The 25,309-nt window shown below is 41.9% G+C and overlaps 1 protein-coding gene across 2 annotated transcripts in view; it reads left to right on the top strand.

Moving 5' to 3' along the window:
• Positions 1-25,309, top strand: part of PDE4B (phosphodiesterase 4B) — a 352,041-nt gene that overhangs the window by 230,683 nt on the left and 96,049 nt on the right. The window contains exon 3 of one of the 2 annotated variants that reach the window (XM_084852294.1): positions 166-182. The exons of the other annotated variant lie outside the window; for it this stretch is intronic. Within the exon in view, the coding sequence (XP_084708420.1) occupies positions 166-182 (17 nt within the window). The remainder of the gene's footprint in view (positions 1-165; positions 183-25,309) is intronic. 2 annotated transcript variants of the gene reach the window in all.

The raw sequence follows: 25,309 nt of genomic DNA, 5'->3' as shown, positions 1-25,309 counted from the left end.
AAGTCTTGGCACAAATGAAGTTATGGGGAGGAAGGTACAATTAGAGTTTGTGCATAACAAGGAGAGTTGCACAAAACAAGACATCTGTTTTTATGAAGAGATGCTGGAGGATGGTAGGATGAGGAAGGATGGTTGCATAGAGGTGAATAGAATTGGTAGGGGGAGAATGTAAGTGTGCAGTGGTGAAAGAAAAGCATTCTGCAAATGCTCAGAGGCACTCTCTATTTAAGAACATAAGAACAGCCATGCTGCATCAGACCAAGGTCCATCTAGTCCAGCATTCTGTTCACACAGTGGCCAACCAGATGCCCACGGGAAACCCACAAGCAGGACAGGAGTGCAATAGCACCTTCCCACCCATGTTCCCCTGCTGCTAACATTGGTGAAATGTAATAAATTCTAGTATTTCTAAATTTGCATGCATGTATATCCTTCATGCAGGTTTCTTGCCTGGGAGACACCTCTAATGACTTGTGCATTTTCATACAAACTTACCCAAAAACTATTGGGGAAGGGTGAAGGGAAGGGAAAGCAAATCCCTCCCTCCCCCAACTTGGAAAACTCCCCTTCTACGTGAACTGCTGCACCTATCCTTCTGCAACTTTGCTGGTTTGTTACTTAGGGACAACTCTAGGCTGTCTGTAATTTTCAGAACAATGGTCCACAAGGAACATAGGGAGATAAGTATGTCCTCTTTTGGAGACCTCAAAATGTCAAGGCCACCCTTGCACAAAAATCTCTGTGGCTATCATTCTGAAATTTGGCAGACATAATCTCCTCTGATGGGGCAATGAATCCTGAAAATTTTATCCAATTCTTCCAAGTAATAAAGATGTTATTGGCAGTTCCCTTTAAAAGAAAATCAAAATATAAACCCTGCACCTATTTTTTTGACATTGGGCAGGTATAATCCCCTTCTAGGGGGCTACCATGCCTGAAATTATCATCCAGTTCTGACCAAGAGAAAAAATTCTCTAATTTTCCCCAGCAGGAAACATAGAGACTCATTTTTCCAAACCTTGACTCAGGTTTGGTGCTGAGCTGAAATGGTCCGACTATAAATTGGCCAGAGCGGGATGTTTTCCAAAACGCTGGACTGGGATGTGAGTTGAAGTGGGGGGAGGGGGGTCAGTGCCCACTTCTTATGTATGTATGTGATCTATAGCAAATTAGCGAACAAACACACAACTGTAAGTGGGTCAAGTTATACTAATATGATATTGTAACAATATGGAAATACACACAATAACGTAGTGAGTGCTGGTAATCTATTTAGAATAGGGTTGTTGTTAGAACATTATAATTATACATATGAATACAATTGTACATATACTGGTAGTTAACAGAAGCATCTGTATCACAGGTATATACAAATTATTATTGTTATACAAATTATAACTATCACAGTTTCTACAACTGTGGCCCTTTTTTGTGCTTGTATGTAATCTATACACACATGAAAGCACACACCACACACACACACACACACACACACACATTAGAGGTGTGATTAGACTTGGAGATATATATATGTATGTATGTATGTATGTATATGTATATGTATATATGTATGTATGTTTGTGTTCAAATTTGTGTTATGGGCCTGTGCCCCAGATCTTTTAAGAACCTAGCAACGGCCCTGATGGTATCTGAATATAAAACACCCTCTCTTGTGAAAGTATATTTTTCCAGTAATTTACCAGAATGCAGCCTCAATGTGTTTGTGATCATGTTTAGTGACCAAGGGTGTGTGTATGTGTTTCTTTGAATTTAAACTTATTTTAACTGTTTTTGATGTCTGTTTGAGCTGGCCATACTTAGTTTGGTTCAGCCATGCGAATAGCCACCAACTCTCTTATACTGGCCAAATTTTTGTTTTCCTTGGTGAAATAGTATTTTCGGTTGATTTCTCTTATTAATACAGCATGCCACATATGATCTTCATGGAGTTTCATAAAGGCAGTGCCCATTAGATTTCTCCTGCCTGTTTGATTTTGCTCTTTACCGGACTTTCCCTGAGGCTGGTACACAGATAATTCTTTGTAACCTCATAACTGATGGGTGTTTTGGACAGCACCCAGCCTTAAGCGCTAAAGCACTTTTCAGCGAAGTCTTTCAGGACTGACGGTAGTTCTGTGGCATATATGTGTGACATTTGTGTGCATACATGTAACACACGCACATGTGCAAATGTACAATCTTCAATTTCTGACTAATTGCATATTTGATGTGAAGCAGAAATCCTCATTCATATTGGCCAGTGGGTGCGGGTTGTTTATTTGTGAAGTATATTGGAATCTATGGCACAGTACATTTGTGTGTGAGCCATCTGTAAGTGCCTGGCACTTCTGGCAGAGTGTACCTTGATCATTCTGTTTGTGCTACAGGAGTATCTGGATGGGGTCATGAAGAGTCGGACATGACTTAACGACTGAACAACAACAAGTATCTGGATGGACTATGGAACTCATTCACAGAATTTTATTGGTGGCCCATTTGTAACCCTCCTGTATTTTCCAATTGCTTTTTCTATCTTTTTTTTTCTTATCACAGAAGCCCCTTCCCTGCTGCGTCTGGCTTGCCTGGCCATGGGGAGGATTTTGCAGGGGAGGGAGAGACAAGGGGAACATGACTGGCATTCCCAAGGTGGCACCAGTGTGGAGGGGAGGGGGCTACTGGCCGTTTTAGGCTAGGGTGCCCCTCCCTTCCACCTCTTCAAAGCGCGGCTCCCTCCCTCCCTCCCTGGATGCAGTGTGGCGGTTTTGCTGGTCGTCCTTTTGGGGGCCAAGTAGGAATTTTGGCTTATAGTCTGATTGGCCTCGGTTATGTGTCTTTTGCCTACTTCATACTGTAAGTGGGGTCCGGGAGTATATTTAGGTTGTTGTGGTTTTATTTAATTACTCAGGTTAATTGGTCACATTTAAAAAGTGCAGACACCTTGGTGGGTATGTGCGGGCACCTTGGTGGGTTTTAGAGTTGGTGAGCATTCAGAGGCACTGTTTCAGGTGATAGGTAAGGCCTGAGGCTTCCAGCTAAGGTTTTTGTGGCTCCAGTTGGGAAATAGAGATTACCTTTCAGGCCAACTCCTCATCCACTATGAGTTTTGTGGATGAAGGAGAGGTGACAGGGGAAGGCCTCCCAACCCAAAATTGGGGGTAAATGTCTCGCCCAATATTACGCCAGGCTACACTGGCTTTGTTTCCCAGTATGGCTGTGAGAGCTGGACTATAAGGAAGGCTGAGCGCCGAAGAATTGATGCTTTCGAACTGTGATGCTGGAGAAGACTCTTACGAGTCCCCTGGACTGCAAGGAGGTCCAGTCAGTCAATCCTAAAGGAAATCAACCCTGAGTGCTCATTGGAAGGACAGATAATGAAGCTGAAGCTCAAATATTTTGGCCACCTAATGCAAAGAGAAAACTCCCTGGAAAAGACCCTGATGCTGGGAAAGACTGAAGGCAAAAGGAGAAGGGGACGGCAGAGGATGAGATGGCTAGATAGCATCACGGATGCAATGAATATGAACTTGAGCACGCTCCGGGAGAGAGCGCAGGACAGGAAGGCCTGGGTTGTTATGGTCCATGGGGTCACGAAGAGTCGGACACGACTGAACGACTGAACAACAACAACACACTGGCTTTGAGAAGGTGCCCTCTTAGTTCCCCCTTCACAGATCAAAGAATTTCAATAAATGTGGCCCAGATGTTATTCCAGATACTTGTGTCTCGTCTCTTTATTTCCCCCTCCTTATACCCACAAAATCCATTAAGGAGGGAAAGACAGACAGAGTAGCTGCATAATCTCTTTTGATTGGTAGTGCTAAGAGCCAATCATCTGGAAGCACCCCATGCTTCCCCTTAAAATGGTATATGCGGGGAGGGTAATTAAATGTAGGTGTATTTTCCTTTTTCCCACTTCATGTGAGTGCTGTGTGAATGTATCAGCAGCAACAAGAGTTTCTTCCTCTCTTGGGTTTATCACATCAGACACTTTCCAGTTGCCCCACATTTATTTTGTTTCTGTCAATAAAGGCTGCATCTAAACAGGACGTCACCTCTGTGCATTTGAAACCTTCTGGATCAAGTTCCTGAATGAAATAGAACTTGACAATCCATTTAATTTTATCATTAGTGGCTTTATAACAGGGGTGGGCAATTTGGGGTGGTCTGGAGGCCAAGCCCCCCACCCCACCCCCTGAGTGCACTGTACTCTTACCATGGTGGTGGTGACAAAAGAATTGGCTTGAAAACAAGCTACATTTGTTAGTAAGCTTCTGTAGCAGTTTGCAGCTGAATTTTGGTGGCAAACCACTGCCTTTTTTCTCCTCCCAATTTTTGGGGGGTGATGGGCAGCAGTGGGGGCTGCATGTTGCCCATCCCTGCTTTATAACATCCCCCACACACATAGACACACACACATAAATACATGCCAGTTTTTGATGTATATTTGTTTACCGTTTGCATTACTTGCTTTACTAGACTGGCTCTAAAAGTCATTGATCTTGTTTTCTGATGAATAGCTATGCCAAGAAAGCTGCTGGAAATAAGCCAGTACTGATGTGGGTGGTGAATAGATTCAATTGTTCATTTCTTTGTTACCAGTCTCATTATATGACAAGCCACACATCAGTCATGAGCCTTTCTTTACACCCATACTTCACTGCCTTGCAATAAAGGTGATCAGTATCAGTTAACAGTGTGATGGAAAAGCCTTTTTGTGATCTATTATTTGTTGCTGCTATCACACGTTCTTTATAAATACCAAACTGCCTGTAATAACTGTGTATTTCCTAGTAATTAATATTATCCAAAGAGAGTGGAGGACAGGAAGGCCTGGCGTGCTATGGTCCATGGGGTCACGAAGAGTTGGACACAACGACTGAACAACAAAATATTATCCAAATGTTTTTTGGCATGGAAAACTGGAAATGGTCAGGATTTCTATTTCTATCCAGGGTCAGATTTGTACCCATGCTTGGGGAAAATTCTGTCTGTAGATTAGTTGATGTTTGTATAGTAACTAGTGCCTGTTTATACCAACACCCACACAAGACTGTATAGAAGTTAGTTATAGAATTTATTTTTCCTCTTGACTACAATTGCCTGGGTTCTTTGATGTTTTGTTACCATTAAACATACTTCTCTATATTCAAGTGTTCTAAGCTGCAAATGAGCAGGCTCCAAAACCTCACCCAGATGCCTTTACTGCTTGGTGAAAGTACTTAACTGCGAGGAGTGTGTGAAGGAAGGCCTTGAAGGACCCAGTGGCCAGACAAACTAGGGGCTACTCCACAAATCTTCTCTCCACTAACACCCTGCCAAAGGCACCTTCTCCTTTGAGGGGCACTCAAAGTCATCTGTAAAAAGTTGGTGGCAGTATAAGAAACCCTGGAACAGGCAACTGAGGGGAATATTTGGGAGTCTGCAATACCCTGGCTAAAAGGAGCACTCCAAACCCCTAGGGTGATGTGTTCCACTGGTTCCTACAAAACAATGGCAAGTCTATATGATGCTTAAAAGATGTTAATGTATCTGAACATATGGTCTGTAATGTGGCCACAAAGCTAAGGATCTACAAAACTATTGACACATTAGATTTATTGTGTAGTACTGAATTCTGGGGTCCTTTTGGCTTTGAGTATCATAATGATTCTGCTCCTCTCTACGGCCCAATTCATATGGTAGTGTAATGGCATGGTGCCTGGCTGGCTCAATATTACTTGGAAATTCTAATCACATAGACTCATGTCATTAGGATCCACACCAGGGACAACTGCTGGAGAGGGTGCTTGCGAACCTAAGTGGCTCCACATGATCTCAGCTTCCATACATTTCTGAGATGATGTGGAGCCAGACCAGGAGATAGGGTACCATACCATCGCAGTAACATATGAATTTGGTCTTAGTTTTAATACCTGTTTGATAGTTTCTATTTTACTAAAGATAGATACAAAGAGAACTAGATTATTGGCTAGAATATTATTCTGATACTTTCTCCCTTCATCTTTGAAGTATTTGCAGGGCAGTGTGTCCAATTTTCAACTTCTTCTGCCACCCGGAGGCATTTTTCTTTTCTCTTTGCTTTTCAATGAAACATGAAATTTTAAAGTCATCTGGCTATTCTAGATTTGGCGTTTAGAAAAGGGACCAACTACAATGTGCTGTATAAACTTGGGGAGGGGGTTCTTAACAAATATAGCTAAGACTTGGGACCTGGGGAGGGAGATAAATACATTTGTCTGTACTATTAAGTTAACAAATTAAACCCCAATACCTAGGCATCTGGTCTCCATGGTTGACCCAAATATTTGGGAGGGGCTGAAGGTATCTGTGAGGACCTGGGCAATCATAGCTTTCACTTAGCCAGCAGACTTATTTGGAGAAAAATACTACAGCTAGTGTCCAAACTCTTGATTAAAACAAAAACAGAGCTAGGAATCACAGAGCTCTGTTAGTGAGCAATCCTATGTCCCCTAGACAACATCTGGGAGAGATAGAATTTTTCAGTTTCCCAGCTCTGAACTTGTAGAAAGCGGTACGAGCTCGTACCTGGGGAACCGTGCCCCCTGCCCCTCTCCCTCATAGCCAGGATGGCTGCCCTTCTGTGCCTGTCTGTGCTCATAACACGGAGCGCAGACAAGGTGAAAAGGGAGCGTTACTGGGGGTGGGGAGGGGAGGAGACTGCAGAAGCTATTTTAGACAGCTTCCTGTGCAGTCTCCCAGCCCCATTCCCACCCCCTCCCCAAAGCCACACTTAGATGCCCAAAATCTGGCAGCTAAGGCAAACTGCAGGGCAGTCAGAGCACAGACAAAATCCTCTCCTCTGTGCTTCAGCCACCCTGCATTGGATAGGCAGTCATCTTCAACTTCAGAGGAAGTCGGAGGCGACTGTCTATCTCAATAGGATTGCGCCCTTAATAGTTTTTATTGATTTTTTTACAAATAAAATATCAATAAACAATAAAACATCATGGGAATACATTCCATCATCAATATCATGCATTATATTACAGAGATTGCATCACCTGTAATCTCTTCATTTATCCTACCGCCCTTCATATCATGTTATCCTAATACATCTTTCCATAAGTGAACATGAGATTGTGGTATTTTTAATGTTTCCTTGTGCCTAATCTTATAAGTTAGGGCCATTAGATTTACTTTATATGGAATTGGAGTTCTCTTAGGAAAGTAGCACTGAAGTTTTTATTTTAGCATATCTAGAGTTAAACCTCTGCATTTTTAACTGAGGCAAAAATAATGTCTAGGCGTTATGTAATAATCCGTCTAGAAAACATGGTTTTGTTTTTTCATTCCAAAACATTTTTTTAACAAAATCACACATCAGTACTTAATGTTGAAACAAATCAATGTATATTTATCATGGAGCATCTTTATCATGCTTCATTTTTAAAAAAAAACATATTTCTGTAAATTAATACAGTAACACAGAACTGCAGTGTTTTCTTAGCATCCCTCCTACTTACAGTACTAGATCCTGACAAGTAATGCTGCAGAGCCACCTACTGCCCTAGCTTTGAGTAACATCCAGAAGAGTGGAAATATTACTTTCCCTTCTCGTAATAAAACTTTTTGCTGATCTTATTAATACCATTTTAGTAATATTGAATATATGCACTAAGGACTCAATGGCCTGGTATGCATGTAACAACAACCCAGAGTATGGTTTCAGTATGGGTTGTCATTAAATCATGAGTTAGTGTTCAATTGTGGGTTGTTGAATTGTCGGTGGTTGTTACATGCGAATCCCGCACTATGGTTTAACTATGGGTTGTTAACCACAAACAACCCAAGAAGAAAACCCATGGCCTATTGTTGGGTTGTGTATTCTGGGCTGTTGTTGGTTAACAACCCATAGTTAAACCACAGTGTAGGGTTCACATGTTGAACCACAGATTGTCATTACAACAACCCACTCAACCTATATGCTGGGTTGTTGTTACATGCAAACCAGGTCTATGTGTTGTTCTTTGATTTTCATGAGCTACTTTTGCCTACATATCCTAGCAATTTCTTAAATACAAATTTTAACTTTAAAAGTTCCATCACGCAGGGCCAAACCAGAGGTATCATCAGGAGATCTGTGATTGGACCTCCTGCAGTTTCTAAAAAAAAAACAAAAACAGCTGTGGATCAGGAACAGGTGCTGGGAATGGAGCTTAACCATTTCCCCCATACTATTTTCCTAATTAAAATATTCTCCCCTCCCCCAATCCTGTGTATTTACTTTGCAGGGCAAAGTATCAAGTACTGGCAAGTAGCAATTTCAGGGTGGGATTTTATTTGGGAAACTGGCATAGGGGAAGATTCCCTCCATAACCTCCATTCCTCAATCCAATATTATTGACAACAACAACAACATCAAGATGTAAGGAGTTATCACAAATCTCCCAATACTGTGTCTAGTTGCATCCACAGGCACCTTAACCCTTCTCTCTTGCACCCCTATTCCCTTTTCTTTTTGTCATGTTCGTATCAATGCAGTTATTCATATAATGGAAAAAGTACAAAAACAACAATACAGAAGCAAATGGTAACTTCACACCTGCTTTGAGAAAGTGGGGAGTGGGGGAGAAAAGGGCTTGAAATTTGTTTTCCACCATTAACATTAAAATTGGGATTTGTACTACTATAAATGGTTCCTTAACTACTTTGTACATGAAGTTCATCAAATGCCACAAACGTTATATTGAAATCCAAATTTAAGAAGTGAATAGCAAATATGTACTTATTAAGCAGTCACTGGGTATAAGTAATCAGTAGAACTATGCATTTTCTAATATTCATGATCATACTGATCAAATCACATAACATTTTTGCTCTTCCTTTTAGATCAGGGTGTGCCTTGCTTTCTTGGAATAGTGCAGCTTTGATTACCAAGTTAGAACCATGGTCAATGTATTTTGTATTTTAATATAAAAAATTAGTGCATCAACAATCAATAGCAATGGTTAATGCTATTCACATCTATAATTTGCTTTGTTGTATTTGAGATCTGAGCTTCCTTTCCATTCTGCCTGCTAAAGGTTAATATGCATTCTGTATGCTAAATTAATAAAGGTTAATTCCAAAGACTATAGAAAAATGTAACCCTTTTTAAATAGCATAATCATGTCCTCAAATTATGCTAGCCGAATGAGGACAGGATTGCCACTAAATCTCCTAAATGGGCAAAGATCCATGTTATGATGGTATAATGAAGTTACAACACGGTAGTTTATGTCATTTATAAATAAATCAGTATTGATAGAATTCACCAGAAGTGGTGTGATAAACCTGGATGAAGATGGGTTGGAAATGGCTGGAAATTACACATTTCCAAGAGGACATCATGAAAGGAAACTGAAAATCTGCAAGTCAGTGGTTAATGTAGAGGCACTGAACCAATCTACATGGCTGATCTAATGCAAACATGTCAGGGTTGTTTGGGACAGATGACACTGTTGCCAATCTGCAGCCACCCCAGAGCTTCCCTTTGGAAAATGCACATTTTTGGAAAGTCATTTTAGTGCATTGTTTTTCTTAAACATGGCTCCAGAGCAGTTCTGCAGCAGTGTGCCCCGTTCCCTGCATTAAATCCTGGGCATGCCTATTTCTGTGATCTGGCAGGGGCCTAGTCAACGGATGGGGCTGCCTCTTTCCCCCCCTTCATTCCCTCTTTTTGGACACAGGCTTCTTCCCACTTAGCACTACTTCCCATTCACAAGCATTTACCCATTGAGAATCTGTAGCATCTTTTTCCCATTGAGAAAATCAGAGCTGTGCTATTTCGAGCCTTCAGAATAGCGTACATCCTCTTTTTCCCATGGAGAAAATCAGAGCCATGCAGTTTCAAGCCTTTACTGCAGCACACTAGCTATCTACCCTCTATTCGCAATAGGGCAGTTTCATTCACAGAGGGGAAGGAGAGGGGGCAGCCAGTAGCAGGAGCCTGAAGCAGCGGTATTTTTCAGTATTGTTGCTGCAATACACTGAAAACTAAAGAATACACAGAGGGGAAGGAGAGGGGGCAGCCAGTAGCAGGAGCATGGACAAGGCAGGGACCAAACCTATCTCAACTGCTGAGCAGCATCTCTGTGGTTGGTGACATTCACTTCAACTGGCAGGACTCTGCCCAACCCCAAAGTAAGGCAGTTTAAAGTGCTCTTGTGTGACTTGTGAAAGTGGGTTTTTAGGTGGCATATGCTCCACTTTTCTTGCTTCATGTGCTGCTGACAGACCAATGCCAATGTCATGATAATCCGGATAAAAGCTGAAAATGCTTCTGCATGTAGATCTTGCCACTGATATTCTGAAGCTGATAGGTAGCAACATTAACCTAGTCAAGTCAAGGGAGGATTTTAAGAACGGCAAACTTTCTGAACACTTATGAAGGCAATGTGAAGAATCTGTAGCTGGGAAGTAAGAGTTCCAGTAGATGGCACTCATAGTATAACAACTTTGTGTTATGATTCATAATAAGGGACTCTTTAATAGTACTAATTTTAGACACCTCTGCAATATGTAAAAGTATCAGTCACTATGGCATTATTCTGACATTTTACTTTATGATTTTCTTTCTCCTCATCATATCTTGACTAGCTGCAGTGAAGCTGATAGCTAAAAAAAACTTGAAAAGCCCCCAAATTGTAAAGTCCTAAAAACGTCCTCATGGTGAAGTCTGCTCTAGAGACTTTTCCATCTTCCCATCCCTAAAACACCATTTATTATCCATTATCTTGCAGACACACATGGGTGTGATATATACATTCACATGTGCCCCAAGCTGGTTACTTTCATTCATTCACACAACTGTCACCCATCCTTCCTTTTAAGCTCTCTATATTTATCTTCCATCGTTTCTTCCAGTATTTCTCCCAATACAATCTATCTCTATTTCCATATGTAAATACAACTCAAAATTATGTATTCCCACATGCAACCCAGTCCTACCCATTCTGCACATATTTATGCACACATCTCGCAGTACAACTCATATTCATACAGTACACACATATGCACGTCATAGCCTTTGTCTCCTAAGCATGAAAAAGACACTAGACATCAACTTGTTAACCCTCCTCTGAACCCTTTGCCTTTAAGATGGATTCAGCCTTGTCACATCCTTCCCAAAAATTACTGAAGTATTACTTTTCTCTATTACATTTTAATGTGATTGTGCAGGGCAGTGAGAATGGGGAAACAAAGTCACAAATCTTTTGTAATGTTGGAATTGTCAAGCCTCAGTATCTGACATCCGTAACCTACAATGGTCCTTGAAGATAGCCTATCTTCAAACTCATGCCTGCTTGCCTGCCCCATGTGTAACCATCCTGACATTACCAGGTTGTAACCTTGGGGGTCATGTTCTTGCTTCCTTAGAGAAAATTAGTGTCACAACAGCTCATTAATCCTCGATCTGGTGGCCAGCGTTTTTGTGTACTGGATAATTAGGACTGCGATGGCAGTGCAGTGGAAAACTCCTGCCCAGTTGTGAATGGTAACTCTCAGCCTCTGGTAAAACTATGGAGTCAAAACTATTTGATAAACTCTCTTACTGATTTTCCAAGGCTTAGTAATTGTAGTTCCTTTCCTAACTCTTTCTCTAAGTGGTTGACTTCCAAGTCAGTTGCTGCCCAAACTCCTCCATCTCAATGGGCCTACCTCACCATACCTGCTCCTGAGTTCTCTTAATCTACATTCCACCCCTTTCTGATTTCTCGTTTACATCAAGTCTGTTAGAGGATTGCCGGTTAATTACCTGGTAGGGACTGTTTATGTAAGCTGTTCATCTTCTGGTATGAGAAAAACTAACCAAATAAAACAATGGTGCTCTGTTTTAGGGTAGATAATAGATATACAAGACTGGTTTATGTGGTGATTGTCACAAAATAACCTTATCCAAGAAGTAAAAGAGCTGTATTCTTGATACTAGGCTTATGATGGAGATTTCATGTGGTGACTGTAGCAATCATCACATGGAAAACATGGAGGAGTAACTCCACCCTGAGTGATACTAGGGAAAACCTGGTCCATTGTAACTTGTCATTTTAAGGAGGTAAACTTTAACAATAGTTTGGTTAGGGTATTCTGCTGTTACAAATTAGTCTACAGGTCCCTGAAATCTTTGCAATTGATCTGTCATTTCTGCAGAGAGAAAGAGAGAGAGAAATCCAGTTCTTCAGATGTTTATAGAAATGTGAATGAAAAAGGCACAAGGGGTTGGTCATGTCAAGATATGATGTAGATGTTTATTAACCATTTCAATATCCTCTGTCCAGGTCTAACTATTGAGAAGAGAAAAACAATTCCAGATAAATGCACCATCATTATTTGCAGAAAACTGATATTAATTGCTGGGCTTTGAAAGGGTTTTTTTTTTTTACATCTTTCTCTATTCCTTAAACACTCATTTTGATTAAACTGAGATTATTTTGAATTCAGCTACAAAAGCTATGAACAAGAATCAGGAGGAGTTGGCAGGTCTGGCCTTAGGGTGGCTGAGTTGAGGGGGGCACCAAACTGAGGTGAACGGGGGTGCCAAATCAAGCTGAAGGGGGGCACCAAGCCAAGCTCAATGGCTGTTTGTTTGGGGTTTTTTTTTAAAAAAAAAAAATTACTGTCTGCAGTGACCTAGGCTGGTAAAAAGCAAGTGTCTGTAACCTTTTTTCAAGGTTCTACAGGTTGTTTGGGTACTAACTACAGAAATTATCTTCCTTCAGTTAGCTTTAAAGTATGTTTCTTTTTCAATTTCCAATTTAATGTCATTTGTGCTAGGTAGAAAAATCAGTGGAACACAGCTTGACTTTTGAGGCAATGCACTTAGCACTTCAAATACTGTAAACACTATAAGCACTATATAAATAATGATGAAATTAAGAAGGTGTGGGAGAGGTGTGAGGCCAGGCCTTAAGGGAGGAATCCTTTCTGCCTGAGTAGTGGAGAAGGCCAGCAGCAGGCCACAACCAGAAGACCTGTGAAACTGAGCCCTAGGAAACTAGGGATGGCAGAGAATTCCGCCACGGATCTCGGTGAGGCCAAATGCCAGTGCATTCGGCCCCCCCGAACTCCGTAGCAGAATGGCCTGCCACCCCCGCCCCCCCGATCCCCCCCGGGATGAGACTTACCTGGGGCGGATCTTCCGGGCGGTGGCGGCGGCGGCGGCTGGTCTTCCGACCGGCTGCCACCACCGCCATTTGCAGGCTTGTGTAAAACAAAAAACAAAAATGACGTGATAGGCTACGTAAAGATTTATGTAGCCTATCATGGCTGGGTTTTAAAAAAAACACAAAACTCGATGTGATAGGCCACGTAAAGATTTACGTAGCCTATCATGGCTGGGTTTAGAAAAAAAAAACACGACGTGATAGGCTACGTAAAAATTTATGTAGCCTATCATGGCTGGGTTTAAAAAAACAAACAAACCTGCATACGCAAATGGCGGCGGCTATGGCCACCGCTATTTGCGTTCCTTATTTTTGGCCGTTTTAGCCTACGTAAAGATTTACATAGGCTAAAACGGTGAATCAAAAAGGGACGCAAATAGTGCCCACTACGCTATTTGCGTTCCCCTTTATTTTCGCCGTCATAGTCTACGTAAATATTTACGTAGACTAAGACAGCCAAAAATAAGGAACGCAAATGGTGGCGGCCATAGCTGCCACCATTTGCATACGCGGGTTGTGTTTTTTCCCCAGAGCCCTCTGCGGACGGAAATCGGCTGCAGACGGCTCTGGCCTGGCTGGGCCTGGCCGGCTGCTCCGCAGAGCTGCCGCGGAGCACAGCCGGCCATGGAGGATTCCGGGGGGGAGGAACAGATCGCCTCCCCCCCCCTTTGAGGATTCCGGGGGGAGGGACACAACGCCTCCCCCCCCCACCATCAACATAATCCACGGAAAGGTAAGTGACTTTTGTACATCCCTATAGGAAACACAAAGAAGCTCTGCCAGAAGGGGTTTGGTTTGGAATTTGGAGGAGGTACTCAGGAGAAGCACAAGCTGAGCCCTATTCCATTATCCCCATGTAAGAAAAAATGAAGCACATCTATCCTTCTGCTTGATCCCATGGCAAGGAGGAGGTACAGATGAGAATCCTCAGATGTAGTCTGTGCGTGCAGTAATTCTCACATGTAGCCCCCAGCTTTGTACAAATATGCATGGATCCTTGTAGGGGGCAGCAGCAGCGCCCCAACATGTCACACCTTCACTGGGCCCCATAAACCCTCAGGGTGACCCTGTAAAGCTGACTGTGGCACCAAAGGCAATCCTTGCTCAGGGCGTTATTTATCCTAGGGCTGGCCCTGGGAGTTGCAGGGAAATCGCTATGTTGTCACATCCATATATATATTTATCTAGCTAAAGTGGATGATTTTTGTAGTTTTTTTTTTCTTTAAGTAAAATCATATCAGGTACAGAAGGAGAAATTATAGCTGGGTAACATTGACTTTTCAAAGATTATCCCCCAAATAAAGTCACCACTAGACATAAGCCATGCTTTTGCCCTGATGCTGAGTGTGTGTAATATGTTGCTGAGGAAACTGAGAAATGTATTTGCCTGCATAGATTAATCCAGTATGAACCAAATAACTATGTTTTAATTAAACAAATACAAATCTTAATGGAATATCTAGACAGTGATTACATTCGCCACATGACTTCATTTCTTAGCTTTATGAATGGATAGTGAAGGCAATTTTTAAACTTCACTTGATGAGTGGATATTCCATCACTCTTCCATGGAAGCTGAGCTCTCTGTTTAACATTTTTCAAATATCTTAAAAGCTTCTATTATAGCTTATTTAATGTATTTGGCTTTGATCTAGTTGACAACAGGTGTCTGAGTTACAAATTATTCTTAAAAAAACATAGTCCCTGTGAGCCAGAACACCCCCCCCTCCAGAAAATAGGTAGAATGTTTGCTTTTCCGCAAAGGGAAGGACTTACTGTTATGAAATCATCATATCATCATAACATTACAAATTGCATCTGAGCAACTTTCATTTGATTATACACATACAAATATTAACTTTCTTCTGTAGCCTATAGGAGAGAGAATATTATTGCATTTGGGATAATGAATCAAGATAAGTATTATTTTTCTTTGACTTTCCCATTAACATTTGTGACTTTATTCTATTTGCAATAAAATAGAGGGGGGGGGGGACAATAACAAGCCTAAAACTTTGAGATGCCTACCACTTTCCTGGTGAAATGAGGTTTATAGATGGAAATATAATATTTTAAATTGCTGACATGTCCTACATAAATATGATATTTATGCAGCTGGCTTGATTGCTCTGATATCACAGTGGTTCTGTGTAATGGCTTCTTTGGCTTGCCTGCTATAATGTCACAGAAGAGCAAAGCAGACTTAGAAAGCTAAATGCAAGGCCTTCAAACTGGAATTAATTAAACTGGGTTCTGTAGAAACCTTCTGTTGAATTAAATCATACAGGTGTTGCCTACACACCATGGGCTACTAAATAACATCTTATTGAACTGATCCAGATTAGATGAGTAGTTCCTAGTCATTAGTTATTACCACAGATAGTCAGGCATCTACTGATTATAACATATGATAATGACCTGTACTTACTCAATAATATACTATCTCTCCTTCATTACTGTATATTGATTTTGAAATTCTCAAAATCACAATGAGTTAATTCCAGTGCCACACTAGTGGAAGTCTGCTGACACAGTGGGACTTTCTCCCTTTCTCCACCACCATCAGCCCTCTGTGTTGCCTGAAAGTTTGCTCCAGAGGGTTGGTTCCCAGTTCTCTGGAGCAGATTTTGAGGATCCGTGGGGGGCTGCAGGAGGAAGGGGGAATCACCCCACAACTGGTTCCGCTGACGGAATAGGTTCTGTCAATGGGATAGCACCACTGAATCCAACCTAATATTTGGAAGATAAATTTGTATCAAATCACCCCATCCCAAGCTCCACAGTGGGGAAAACAGAGGGTGCCTGTATGTTTCACACTCTGTGGTTAATAGCAGCTTGGTGGGGGTGGTTTGCATTGGGGAACTGGCACAAGGAGAAAGAGAGAGATTTCCTCTCCCTCCATCCAAATCAGGCCTTTTAGGAAAAGAAAATTACATGATGAGGTCCAGTCAAGGATCTCCCACATAGAGTGTACTACTTTGTTCCGGAGTCACAGAATACTAGTGCAGTCCTGCTAAGCTGCTTTTTTTATCTAGAAAGACACGAACATACACACAGGTCCACATATTTTGGTTTGGCATACTACTAGCCCTAATTGGCTGTCACCACTGACAGTCCTCTCCCTCAGGTCCTCTGCATGTTCCAGAGAACTTGGGGGAGGGAAGTTTTTCATGTTGTGCTGAGCGAGCCGGCAGATGCAACGCAAGCTGCTCAGCACCATATGGCAGACAAGCGGAGGGAGGGTCTCATGTCATGCTGAGTGTATGGATACAATATTGTGTGTGTGTTGTAGTGCAGGAAGCCACTTCTCTATAAGGCGAAGTTTATGATGTTGAAACGACTAGCCATATTAGTTCTGAGTAATTATGATCAGGTGGAGACAGCTCTAGCTGGAAGTTCCATAGAGTTTATTAGAAAAGCATAATAGCTATATGAACCCACTTACCTGAATTCTTGATAGCAATGAACCTTTGCTTCCCTACAAATTTGCTTGGAGATTGTAGAGTGATTTTTTAGCTTGCCACCCTTGTTTACTATCCCATTAAACTTAGCTCTCACCCTTTCCCTTAAGAGGGAGAAAGTCTTGCATTAGGAATTATTCTGAGTTCAAAGATTTTGCAGCTGTGAAAACATTCGCCGTTGGGCTCACATTAGATTTCGGATTTCATCTCACATACTCTTTGAGCAAATTAAGTTCAGATGCTTGTTGTGGGTTTGTCAGGTTAGCAATGAATTTCCTGGAGATTGATGTGAAACAGAGTTGATGTTCTTAAAACATTAAGATTATAGTAATTAAACATGAGTGATTGCTGGGATTAGTCATTTTGTAAACAGTATTACCCTGTCAAAAGCTGCAGTAGTGTTAAAAGAAGAGCAAAGGGCAGCCAATAAGAGCTAGGTTTGGGGCAGGCAAAACCAATTATGTGAATAAGCATCACACCTTCTTAGAACTTCTTTAATATGCAATGGAAACTGATGTGACTTGTTGTTATGGAGTCAAGCCATTAAAAAATTGGGTTCAGTTCAGGGTTATCAGTATTGTTTACCTTTCCAGTTTGATTCTGAATCATTCATTATTTTTTAAATTGGCTTAGTAACAGGCTAAGACTCTCTGAGCTATTCAGATACATTTCATGCAGATTAATATTGAACTATTATGATTATAATATCACACCTATAACATGAACACAGTAATAAGTATTTAGTTTGAGAATTTTTAAAATAAGCATACAATTGACATGCACTAATACCACATTCTCCAGAAAGTGACTCTGTCAATTATATTTGACCATTGAGAAGATAGAATAAATTACAGTCACCATAAATTCTTTCTATACTGACTTGCATAAAAGGAACAGATTCCAGGTGCATTTATTTTTTCCTCTCTCAGCAGCAGTATAATCTCATTAAATCTATAGGGTAGCCACATCTTGAATACTATGCACAGTTCTGGTCACCGCATCTCAAAAAGAATCTAGGTGAATACAGGCAACCAACATAATACAGGAGATTATACAGAGGGAGTTTGCTTATTTCTTAAATGTGTGCTAAAGTGCAGCAATATAGACAAAATGGCATTTTTGTACTATTTGTAGTTCCATCTCTAGTTACTCCTACAATTTATGGAGTGAATATGTTTGTTCTACCTATCCTTCTGTATCCTTCAGTGTTTTACCACTACATACATACATTTATTTATTTATTTATTTATTCATTCATTCATTTCATTTCATTTCTATACCGCCCAGTAGCCGAAGCTCTCTGGGTGGTTCACAAAAATTAAAACCAAACAGCACACAATAAAACAATTTAAAATATATAGAACATTAAAACCACAATATAACAATACACCCACAGTAAAACCTAGCAGCAGTGCAGGAGTTTAAAATACAGATTTAAAACAGCAAAGATAATTTAGAAAGCTAAAATGCTAAAATGCCTGGGAAAATAAAAAGGTCTTCACCTGGCGCCAAAAGGAATACAATGTAGGCACCAGGCGAACCTCACTAGGGAGCTCATTCCACAGCCAGGGTGCCACAGCAGAAAAAACCCTCCCCCTAGTAGCCACCCGCCTCACTTCCTTTGGCAGGGGCTCACGGAGAAGGGCCGCTGACGATGATCTTAAGGTCCGGGCAGGCACATTTCTGAGAAGGCGATCCTTCAGATAACCTGGCCCCAAGCCGTTAAGGGCTTTGAATGTTAACACCAGCACTTTGAATCGGGCCCGGAAATGGACTGGCAGCCAGTGCAGCTGGAAAAGTACTGGCTCTCAGGCCAGTCCCTGTTAACAATCTTGCTGCCCTATTTTGGACCAGCTGAAGTTTCTGGACCATTTTCAAAGGTAGCCCCACGTATAACGCATTGCAGTAATCCAGACGAGAAGTTATCAGAGCATGGATAACTGTAGCTAGGCTATCTCTGTCCAGATAAGGGCGTAGTTGGTATACCAGCCTAAGCTGATAAAAAGTGCTCCGTGCCACTGAGTTCACCTGTGCCTGAGTTCACCAGTACATTCTGACACTTTCTTTATATATGTTGATTGTTTGCTCTGTTCCTAAAGCCTTAAAACCCATAATGACAATGGTGATGGTGGTTGTTTCCAAATGTGTATGTGGTATTTTTAAAACATTATTTTCCTGGATAATTTTTACTGGTATATCATTTGTGCATATGAGCCCAATGCCTGCAAAATTTATACCCAAATTCATTTTATGCACTACCATCAAGATTGCTCATATACACACACACACTGTCCAGCTCCAGTAGTAGTTTCTCAATAAAGAAAAAAAAAGCCTCACACACCAAAGCAGAAATAAATTTGTAAAAAAAAAAAGGGTACCTCATGAAAACTGCAAGTATTTCAATGCTTCATAATACATAAACAACAATTGGAATTGGGAGATCTGTAAACCTTTGGAGAAAAAGCAGGCAAGACAAGTAGGGATGTACGAAACGACTTACCTGTTTCGTTTCGTGACATCCGCAGTGGGGGGGAGGCGCTCTGTCCCTCCCCCCGAAATCCTCGCCGGCCGGCTCCGCTCTGCGACATCCGGGCTGCGCAGGGATGCAAATGGCGGCTGCTGTAGCTGCCGCCATTTGCATCCCTTTTTTTCACGGCAAAAAAAAGGGAACGCAAATGGTGGTGGCTACGGCGGCCGCCATTTGCATTCCCTATTTTTGCTGTGATAGGCTATGTAAATATTTACGTAGCCTATCATGGCCTCTGCAGGGACACAAATGGCGGCCCTGCATTAGCCGTGATAGGCTACGTAAGTATTTAAGTAGCCTATCATGGGAAAAATCATGAAGCGAATGACGGCCGCCATTCACATAGCAGCATGAATGGCACCAGGTAGGTGCTTCTTTTCACGCACCTTTCGTGGGGTGGTGGGGCGGGGGGGCTTCGTTCCGCCATGGATTTCAGGGGGCCGAATGCAATGGTATTCAGCTTCACTGAGATCCGTGGCGGAATTCTCCGCCATCCCTAAAGCCAAGTCATTAAAAGAAGGCTCTAACCACTCAACAGGTTATTGCAACTAACTGAAAGAATTACAAACTACTAACCTTAGATTTTTGGTATGGCTGCCTGAAGAAAGTTATCCTAGCTGAAAATCTCACTAGCAAACAGAGGAAGCAATCCTATGGCCATTAGACAGCAGCTAGATGGCCATAGGATATGCTATTTTCTGGGAACTGACCTTGGAGGCCATGCTCTGAGGTCGGTTCCTGGACAACCGACCTCTCCCCACTTCTGCTCTCGCAAGAGGAGCGTAGAACAGCCAGAAAGGGGTGTGGCTGGGGGCTTTCTGGGGCAGGGAGAGTGTAGCTGCCTGTATGTGTCGTACAGCAGCCTTCTTCCCTGCTCCGTGCTCCCACAGCTAGACAACCACAATCGGCTGTCTAGCCGAAAAAGCAGGGCAAGAGGAGCGCAGAGGGAATGATCCCCTCCGTTAGGGATGGCGGAGAATTCTGCCACGGATCTCAGTGAGGCCGAATGCCAGTGCATTCAGCCCCCCCTCGAAATCTGTGGCGGAATGAAGCCCCACCCCCTCAAAAGGTGCACAAAACGGAGCACCTACCTGGTGCCATTCACGCTGCTTTGTGGATGGCGGCCGCGTCTGTGGCCGCCATTCACTTCACGATTTTTCGCCGTGATAGGCTATGTAAATACTTATGTAGCTTATCACACCTAACGCAGGGATGTCATTTGCGTCCCTGCAGAGGCCATGATAGGCTACGTAAATATTTACGTAGTCTATCACGGCAAAAAAAGGGAACGCAAATGGCGGCCACTGTAGCTACGTAAATATTTACATAGCCTATCACAGCGAAAAAAAGACGCAAATGGTGGTGGCTACAGCGGCCACCATTTGCGTCACTGCACAGCCCAGCAGCGGCTGGATGTCGCTGTGGGTGGCCCCGGCTGGCAGCTCCACGGAGTCACTGCAGAGCAGAGCTGGCCAGCGAGGATTTCGGGGGGAGGGACGGAGCACCTCCCCCCCACCGCAGATGTCATGAAACAGGTAAGTCATTTCGTACATCCCTACCCTCCATGCTTTTCCTGCCCTGCTTTGGATAGGCAGTCGCCTCTGATTTCGGAGGCAGCTGCCTATCTCGATAGGATTGCCGCCTATCTAGATAGGTGGCATTTAATCCTACCTAGATAGGATTAAAATGGGGGCTGGTTTCCAGTCTTTGTGTCCCCCCCTTTCTCAGCACAAGCATATGTGTATCTACTCAGAAGTAACACCCATTGTGCTCAATGAGGCTTGCTCCTGAAATGCAGGTCCATCTGGAGCTTCAGGGGAAAGGGGAGAGGGGGGGAAGCCTCTTTCATTGGTTGAGCAGCCCCTGCCAGTCAAATGACTTCACTCCAACCCCCAACACCACCAGGAAGTATGTTCTGTGAAGCGATTTTTACTGGTGTGGAGAACCTGCTTGTGGAGCCCTGCATGGACCAAAGTACAGCAAAGCTGATTCCTTTAAAAAAAATCCAGTACTCCTCCATTCGCTTCTCCTTCCGTTTTCCTGGAAACATGGCCCAAGTGTTGAACTATAACAGCTTAGGTTTAAGGCACTAATTGCATCTTTTACTGAATGAGTTTCATCTAGTCATCAGTAATTAGGGTAGGAGTATCTTGATTTTGACAAGAAAATAGGAGAATGGAATCCTCAGTTCAAAATAAGGGCTTAATATATTACTTCAGAACAGCACTTTTAGACAGAATGTTTTGAAAACATGAAGATTATCAACTGGGTTTTGTTCCACTGAGAAATCAACAGAGTTCTTTGTTGTTCTAAGTTAAAGCTCAGCCCACTCATCTCCCATATTGAATATTAAACCAAAACAAGTTTAATGAGCTATGAAAGAGTCATAGCAAAGAGTTCTACAGTAGAAGTTCAAATGAGAGCTCAGCCATGACAAATAACAATATAGTTGGTATATGTAGTGCCTAAAGGTGAATTCATGTGATGCACTTTTTTAGCATGGTTTTACAAATGGTTCAATGTATTCAACCCACATTTGGAAGCATTCAGTAATAATTATGGAGTGGCTCATGTTCTGAACATGTACTGAACGATTAACGCTGGAATGCACTTGTATTCAAAATAAAAATGACTATTAAGATTTTTAAAATAAGCTTAGCAGTTATGACTGTTGTAGAAATATTTTTCCCCCCACCATCTCTCATAATTCTCCTACATATGCCTACCTGAACCTTAAGATCATCTTCAAGGTCAGTTCGTGGTCCAGAGTGGCATGGATTCAGCTCTTAAAAAACCCAACCCTCCCTAGTTTACTGAGATGGACTTTCAGCCTCTCCTTTTAAGGGGTAGATGGCAACTGTGCTAATTTGGACACACCCACACCTGCACATGATTGCCAAGGCCAGGAGTTAGTAAGGAGTCTTTTGGCTCCCATCCCACAGGCCAGGCATTCTTAAAGGAGAAGTAGCCAATTTCAGGCAAGAAGGACACTTTTCACCACTCTACCAAATTCAGAACTGTACATACAATACCTTGTTTGATTTGTATGCCCTTTCACTTACGGATCTGAAAATGCAAAAGGAAGAAGTGACTTGCAAAACACTTTTCAGGATAGTAGAAAACTAAGGGCTTGTATCTAGGATACAGCACACACAGAGCAAGTGTGGTGTAGAGGGTCATGTATTGAAGTGGGCTTGAAGTGGAAGATGTCAAATGCCTGCTTATCCTTTGCAAATATGTGTTGTAAGACACAAATCTAAACCAACATATTAATATTCTTTGGTGGCAAACTACACAATACACAAAGTGTGTAACATAGATTGAAGGGCGACTCTTTTTTGGAAGAAAAATAGCTTCAGGAGGTGCCCCCTACCTGGTGTGCGTGCATGCGTGTGCGCAGGGGGTACAGGCAGAGCTTAACCCTTTCTCCAAAGGCTGTTTTTCTACTTCACATTTTCTCCCAGCATTGGATCTGCTCTGCAGCTCCAAACACAGACAAATGTGCCCTTGGAACCCCAGCTACAAAGAAGGTAGGGACAATTTAGAATGAGAAAATGGCTAGTGGGGAAAGGATGAAGAACTCCATTCTCCATCTGCTGCTTATCTCTTTAAAATGGGTTATCCCCAGCAATGTTTTTTTCAGTTTGCCCCTCACTTTGAACTTTGCTCCAGAGTCTGGTCCTAGCAGCTCTTACTGTTGTGGGGAGAGCTCCACAGGACGTGAAGCAAGTAGTAGAAAGCATTCTGTTCAGATACCTGGTGTGAGGAGTAGGAGGACATACTCAGTCTCACAGTAGGTCTAGCTCTCACAGGGATAGTAAACGTGCATCTGGACTGTACTACTTCTACATGTGAGGGCTCACATCTCTGCTTGCTTCATATACAACATTATCTCCTCATAGAAAATGAGCGTATCAGACAGAAGGATTCTAGCTTAGCCTTTTCATAATTTTCTATCCCTACTGTCCACATGTTTTATTGGATAGAGTCTGTAAGAAACTACAAAATACTTGTGCAGAAGTATTTATTTTCAAATCCTTCTACTTAACAATTAATAAAATAACTGGTATCTATTCAAATGCCTGCTGTTCCAGTTCAAGCAAAACTCAAAAAGGTTATTCTAGGCAGAAAAAAAACCCCTATGAAATATAAAACGTGCATTATTTTGCTTAATTGCAGGCTCAGTTAATAGCAAATGGAGATCTCGGTGGTGGTGCACAGATTTCATGCAGTTTATTGGTTTTATGTATAATCCAATTATGACTTGTTCCTACTGGACAGGAGATTGTCCCAGATCTAATGGTAGGAATTCAAGGGTGAATTGATCCTTACTTCACTTAGCTGTGTTTAGATGTTGTACCACAGATGGCATCTTCATCAGACAGAATAATTCCAGGAGCCCAGTGGAAGAACAACAACCTGCTTATTTAGGTAATTTATGTTGGGTATCTCATGCTAAAATGAATCACAGAATCATAGAATAGTAGGGGTGGAAGAAGCCTACAAGGCCATCGAGTCCAACCCCCAAATGGCCCAAGTTACTCTAACCACAGGCTGAAAGAGCCAGACTAAAAAAAAACTGAACAAATTTTTGCAGTGGCGTATAATGGAAACAGTGAAATGGGCTTCTCTTTGTTCAACGGTCACTTTTTTAAAAAAGTGTGAAAATGCATTTGAAATAACATTCATTTTAACCATATATTTGAAGTAAAAAAAAATGTTTGTAAACCCACAGGGTGTTGTGTTTTTTTTTACTTTCAGAAGTGTGTACATACCTGGGTCTTCTGTTATCTAGGCTGTGTGTAGACTTTTAATATAAAGGGTTCATCAAGCCCCTTCTTTGCAGGTCTGAAGACCCACCTGAACTCACTGGCTTTCCCATAATCTGTGGGCTGCAGGTTTTATTGGTGAACGTTTTATAGTTTTTATAGTTTTTTATTGTGTATTTGCATTGTTGCCACCTTGAGAGTATTTTACCCTTAAAGGTGGCCTGAAAATAATTTTAAATACAATAAAACATAAAATAGTTGTGCTTTTAGCATTTGTATGTTCATTTTTTATATTGTGGTGTAGACAGTAATATTGAGCCCAAGCAGGGAAGGATATCCATTTCCTGGACATTTCTGTGCACCCCAGGCCAATGAATCATGTCCCCCTTTCCCAGCAATGTTTCACAAATGCTTGTCAAAGAAGACGAAATGTGTTGCTGAGGCCCCTGATTTCTTGGCCATATCCAGTTGTGAGTTGTTGACAAGTTGTGGTAGACGATGGATGTGAATGCACAATGATGGTTGAACTGGGGTAAAAATCTTGCCAGCAAAGCTGGTGGGCAATGAACACCAGCAGCAAAACATATGCTGCCTCTCCCCCTGCCCCATTTAGTATGTAGGTGTGTGGGCAATGGAACAGTTTTGTGCACCCTTAGTAATATCACATAGGGAGATCTTATTGTCTATGTAGTGCTGATGCCATTATGTTCACTATGTGATCTCTGATTGGTTGGGACCACACAGTAAAGAAGACATTTCAAGTAAAGAAAAAATGTTGTTGAAGCTGTAGTAGATCATGAAAATAATGGCTGCAAACAGGCATGAAAAACATGTAAAAGAATGGAAGGTACGGGTTTTTCATGGGAACCCCAATCCCAGAATAATGGCAACTTTCATAGCAATAATCAAAACTCAGAAAAAATTGGTGTAGTATTAATAGGTAATCCCATATGAGCTGCCAGTGCCAGGTTGGTTTCAAAGTATGTGCAATGCTAAAGACACGTTTAGAAGGCATAATATGTGTTGGTCAGGACAAATATTAAAAAGGTACTAACTGATCTTCTTCAAGACCCTGAGGGAAAATTCATGAAAGTGGAAGTTACAAGCTGCTTCTCCCCGTCCCACACACCTGATCCTTCCTTGCAAGACCCCAAACCTGTTCATTTGGCTAATATAAAGCTACAAATTCAAGGTGTTTGCATGGCCCTTTTTCCTGGTTATTCTTGAGTCCTCACCATTCATATCTGAAAAATAGGCATCATTCCTTCACGTTGTGGATCATAGGTTTGGCTAGAAGAAAATGAAATTATTCATCAACAGCCTCTTGACCAACATTTTGGTAGTTCTGCCAATTCCCTTCTTTGCTTGATTTCTTCCCTTCAATAGTAC

Source organism: Heloderma suspectum, chromosome 4 (assembly GCF_057233095.1).
Source record: "Heloderma suspectum isolate Gila_16-S chromosome 4, 16-S_ref, whole genome shotgun sequence".
Classification (NCBI taxonomy): Eukaryota; Metazoa; Chordata; class Lepidosauria; order Squamata; family Helodermatidae; genus Heloderma; species Heloderma suspectum.
Note: the sequence above shows the minus strand (reverse complement) of the source record. Positions and strands in the feature narration are given on the sequence as shown.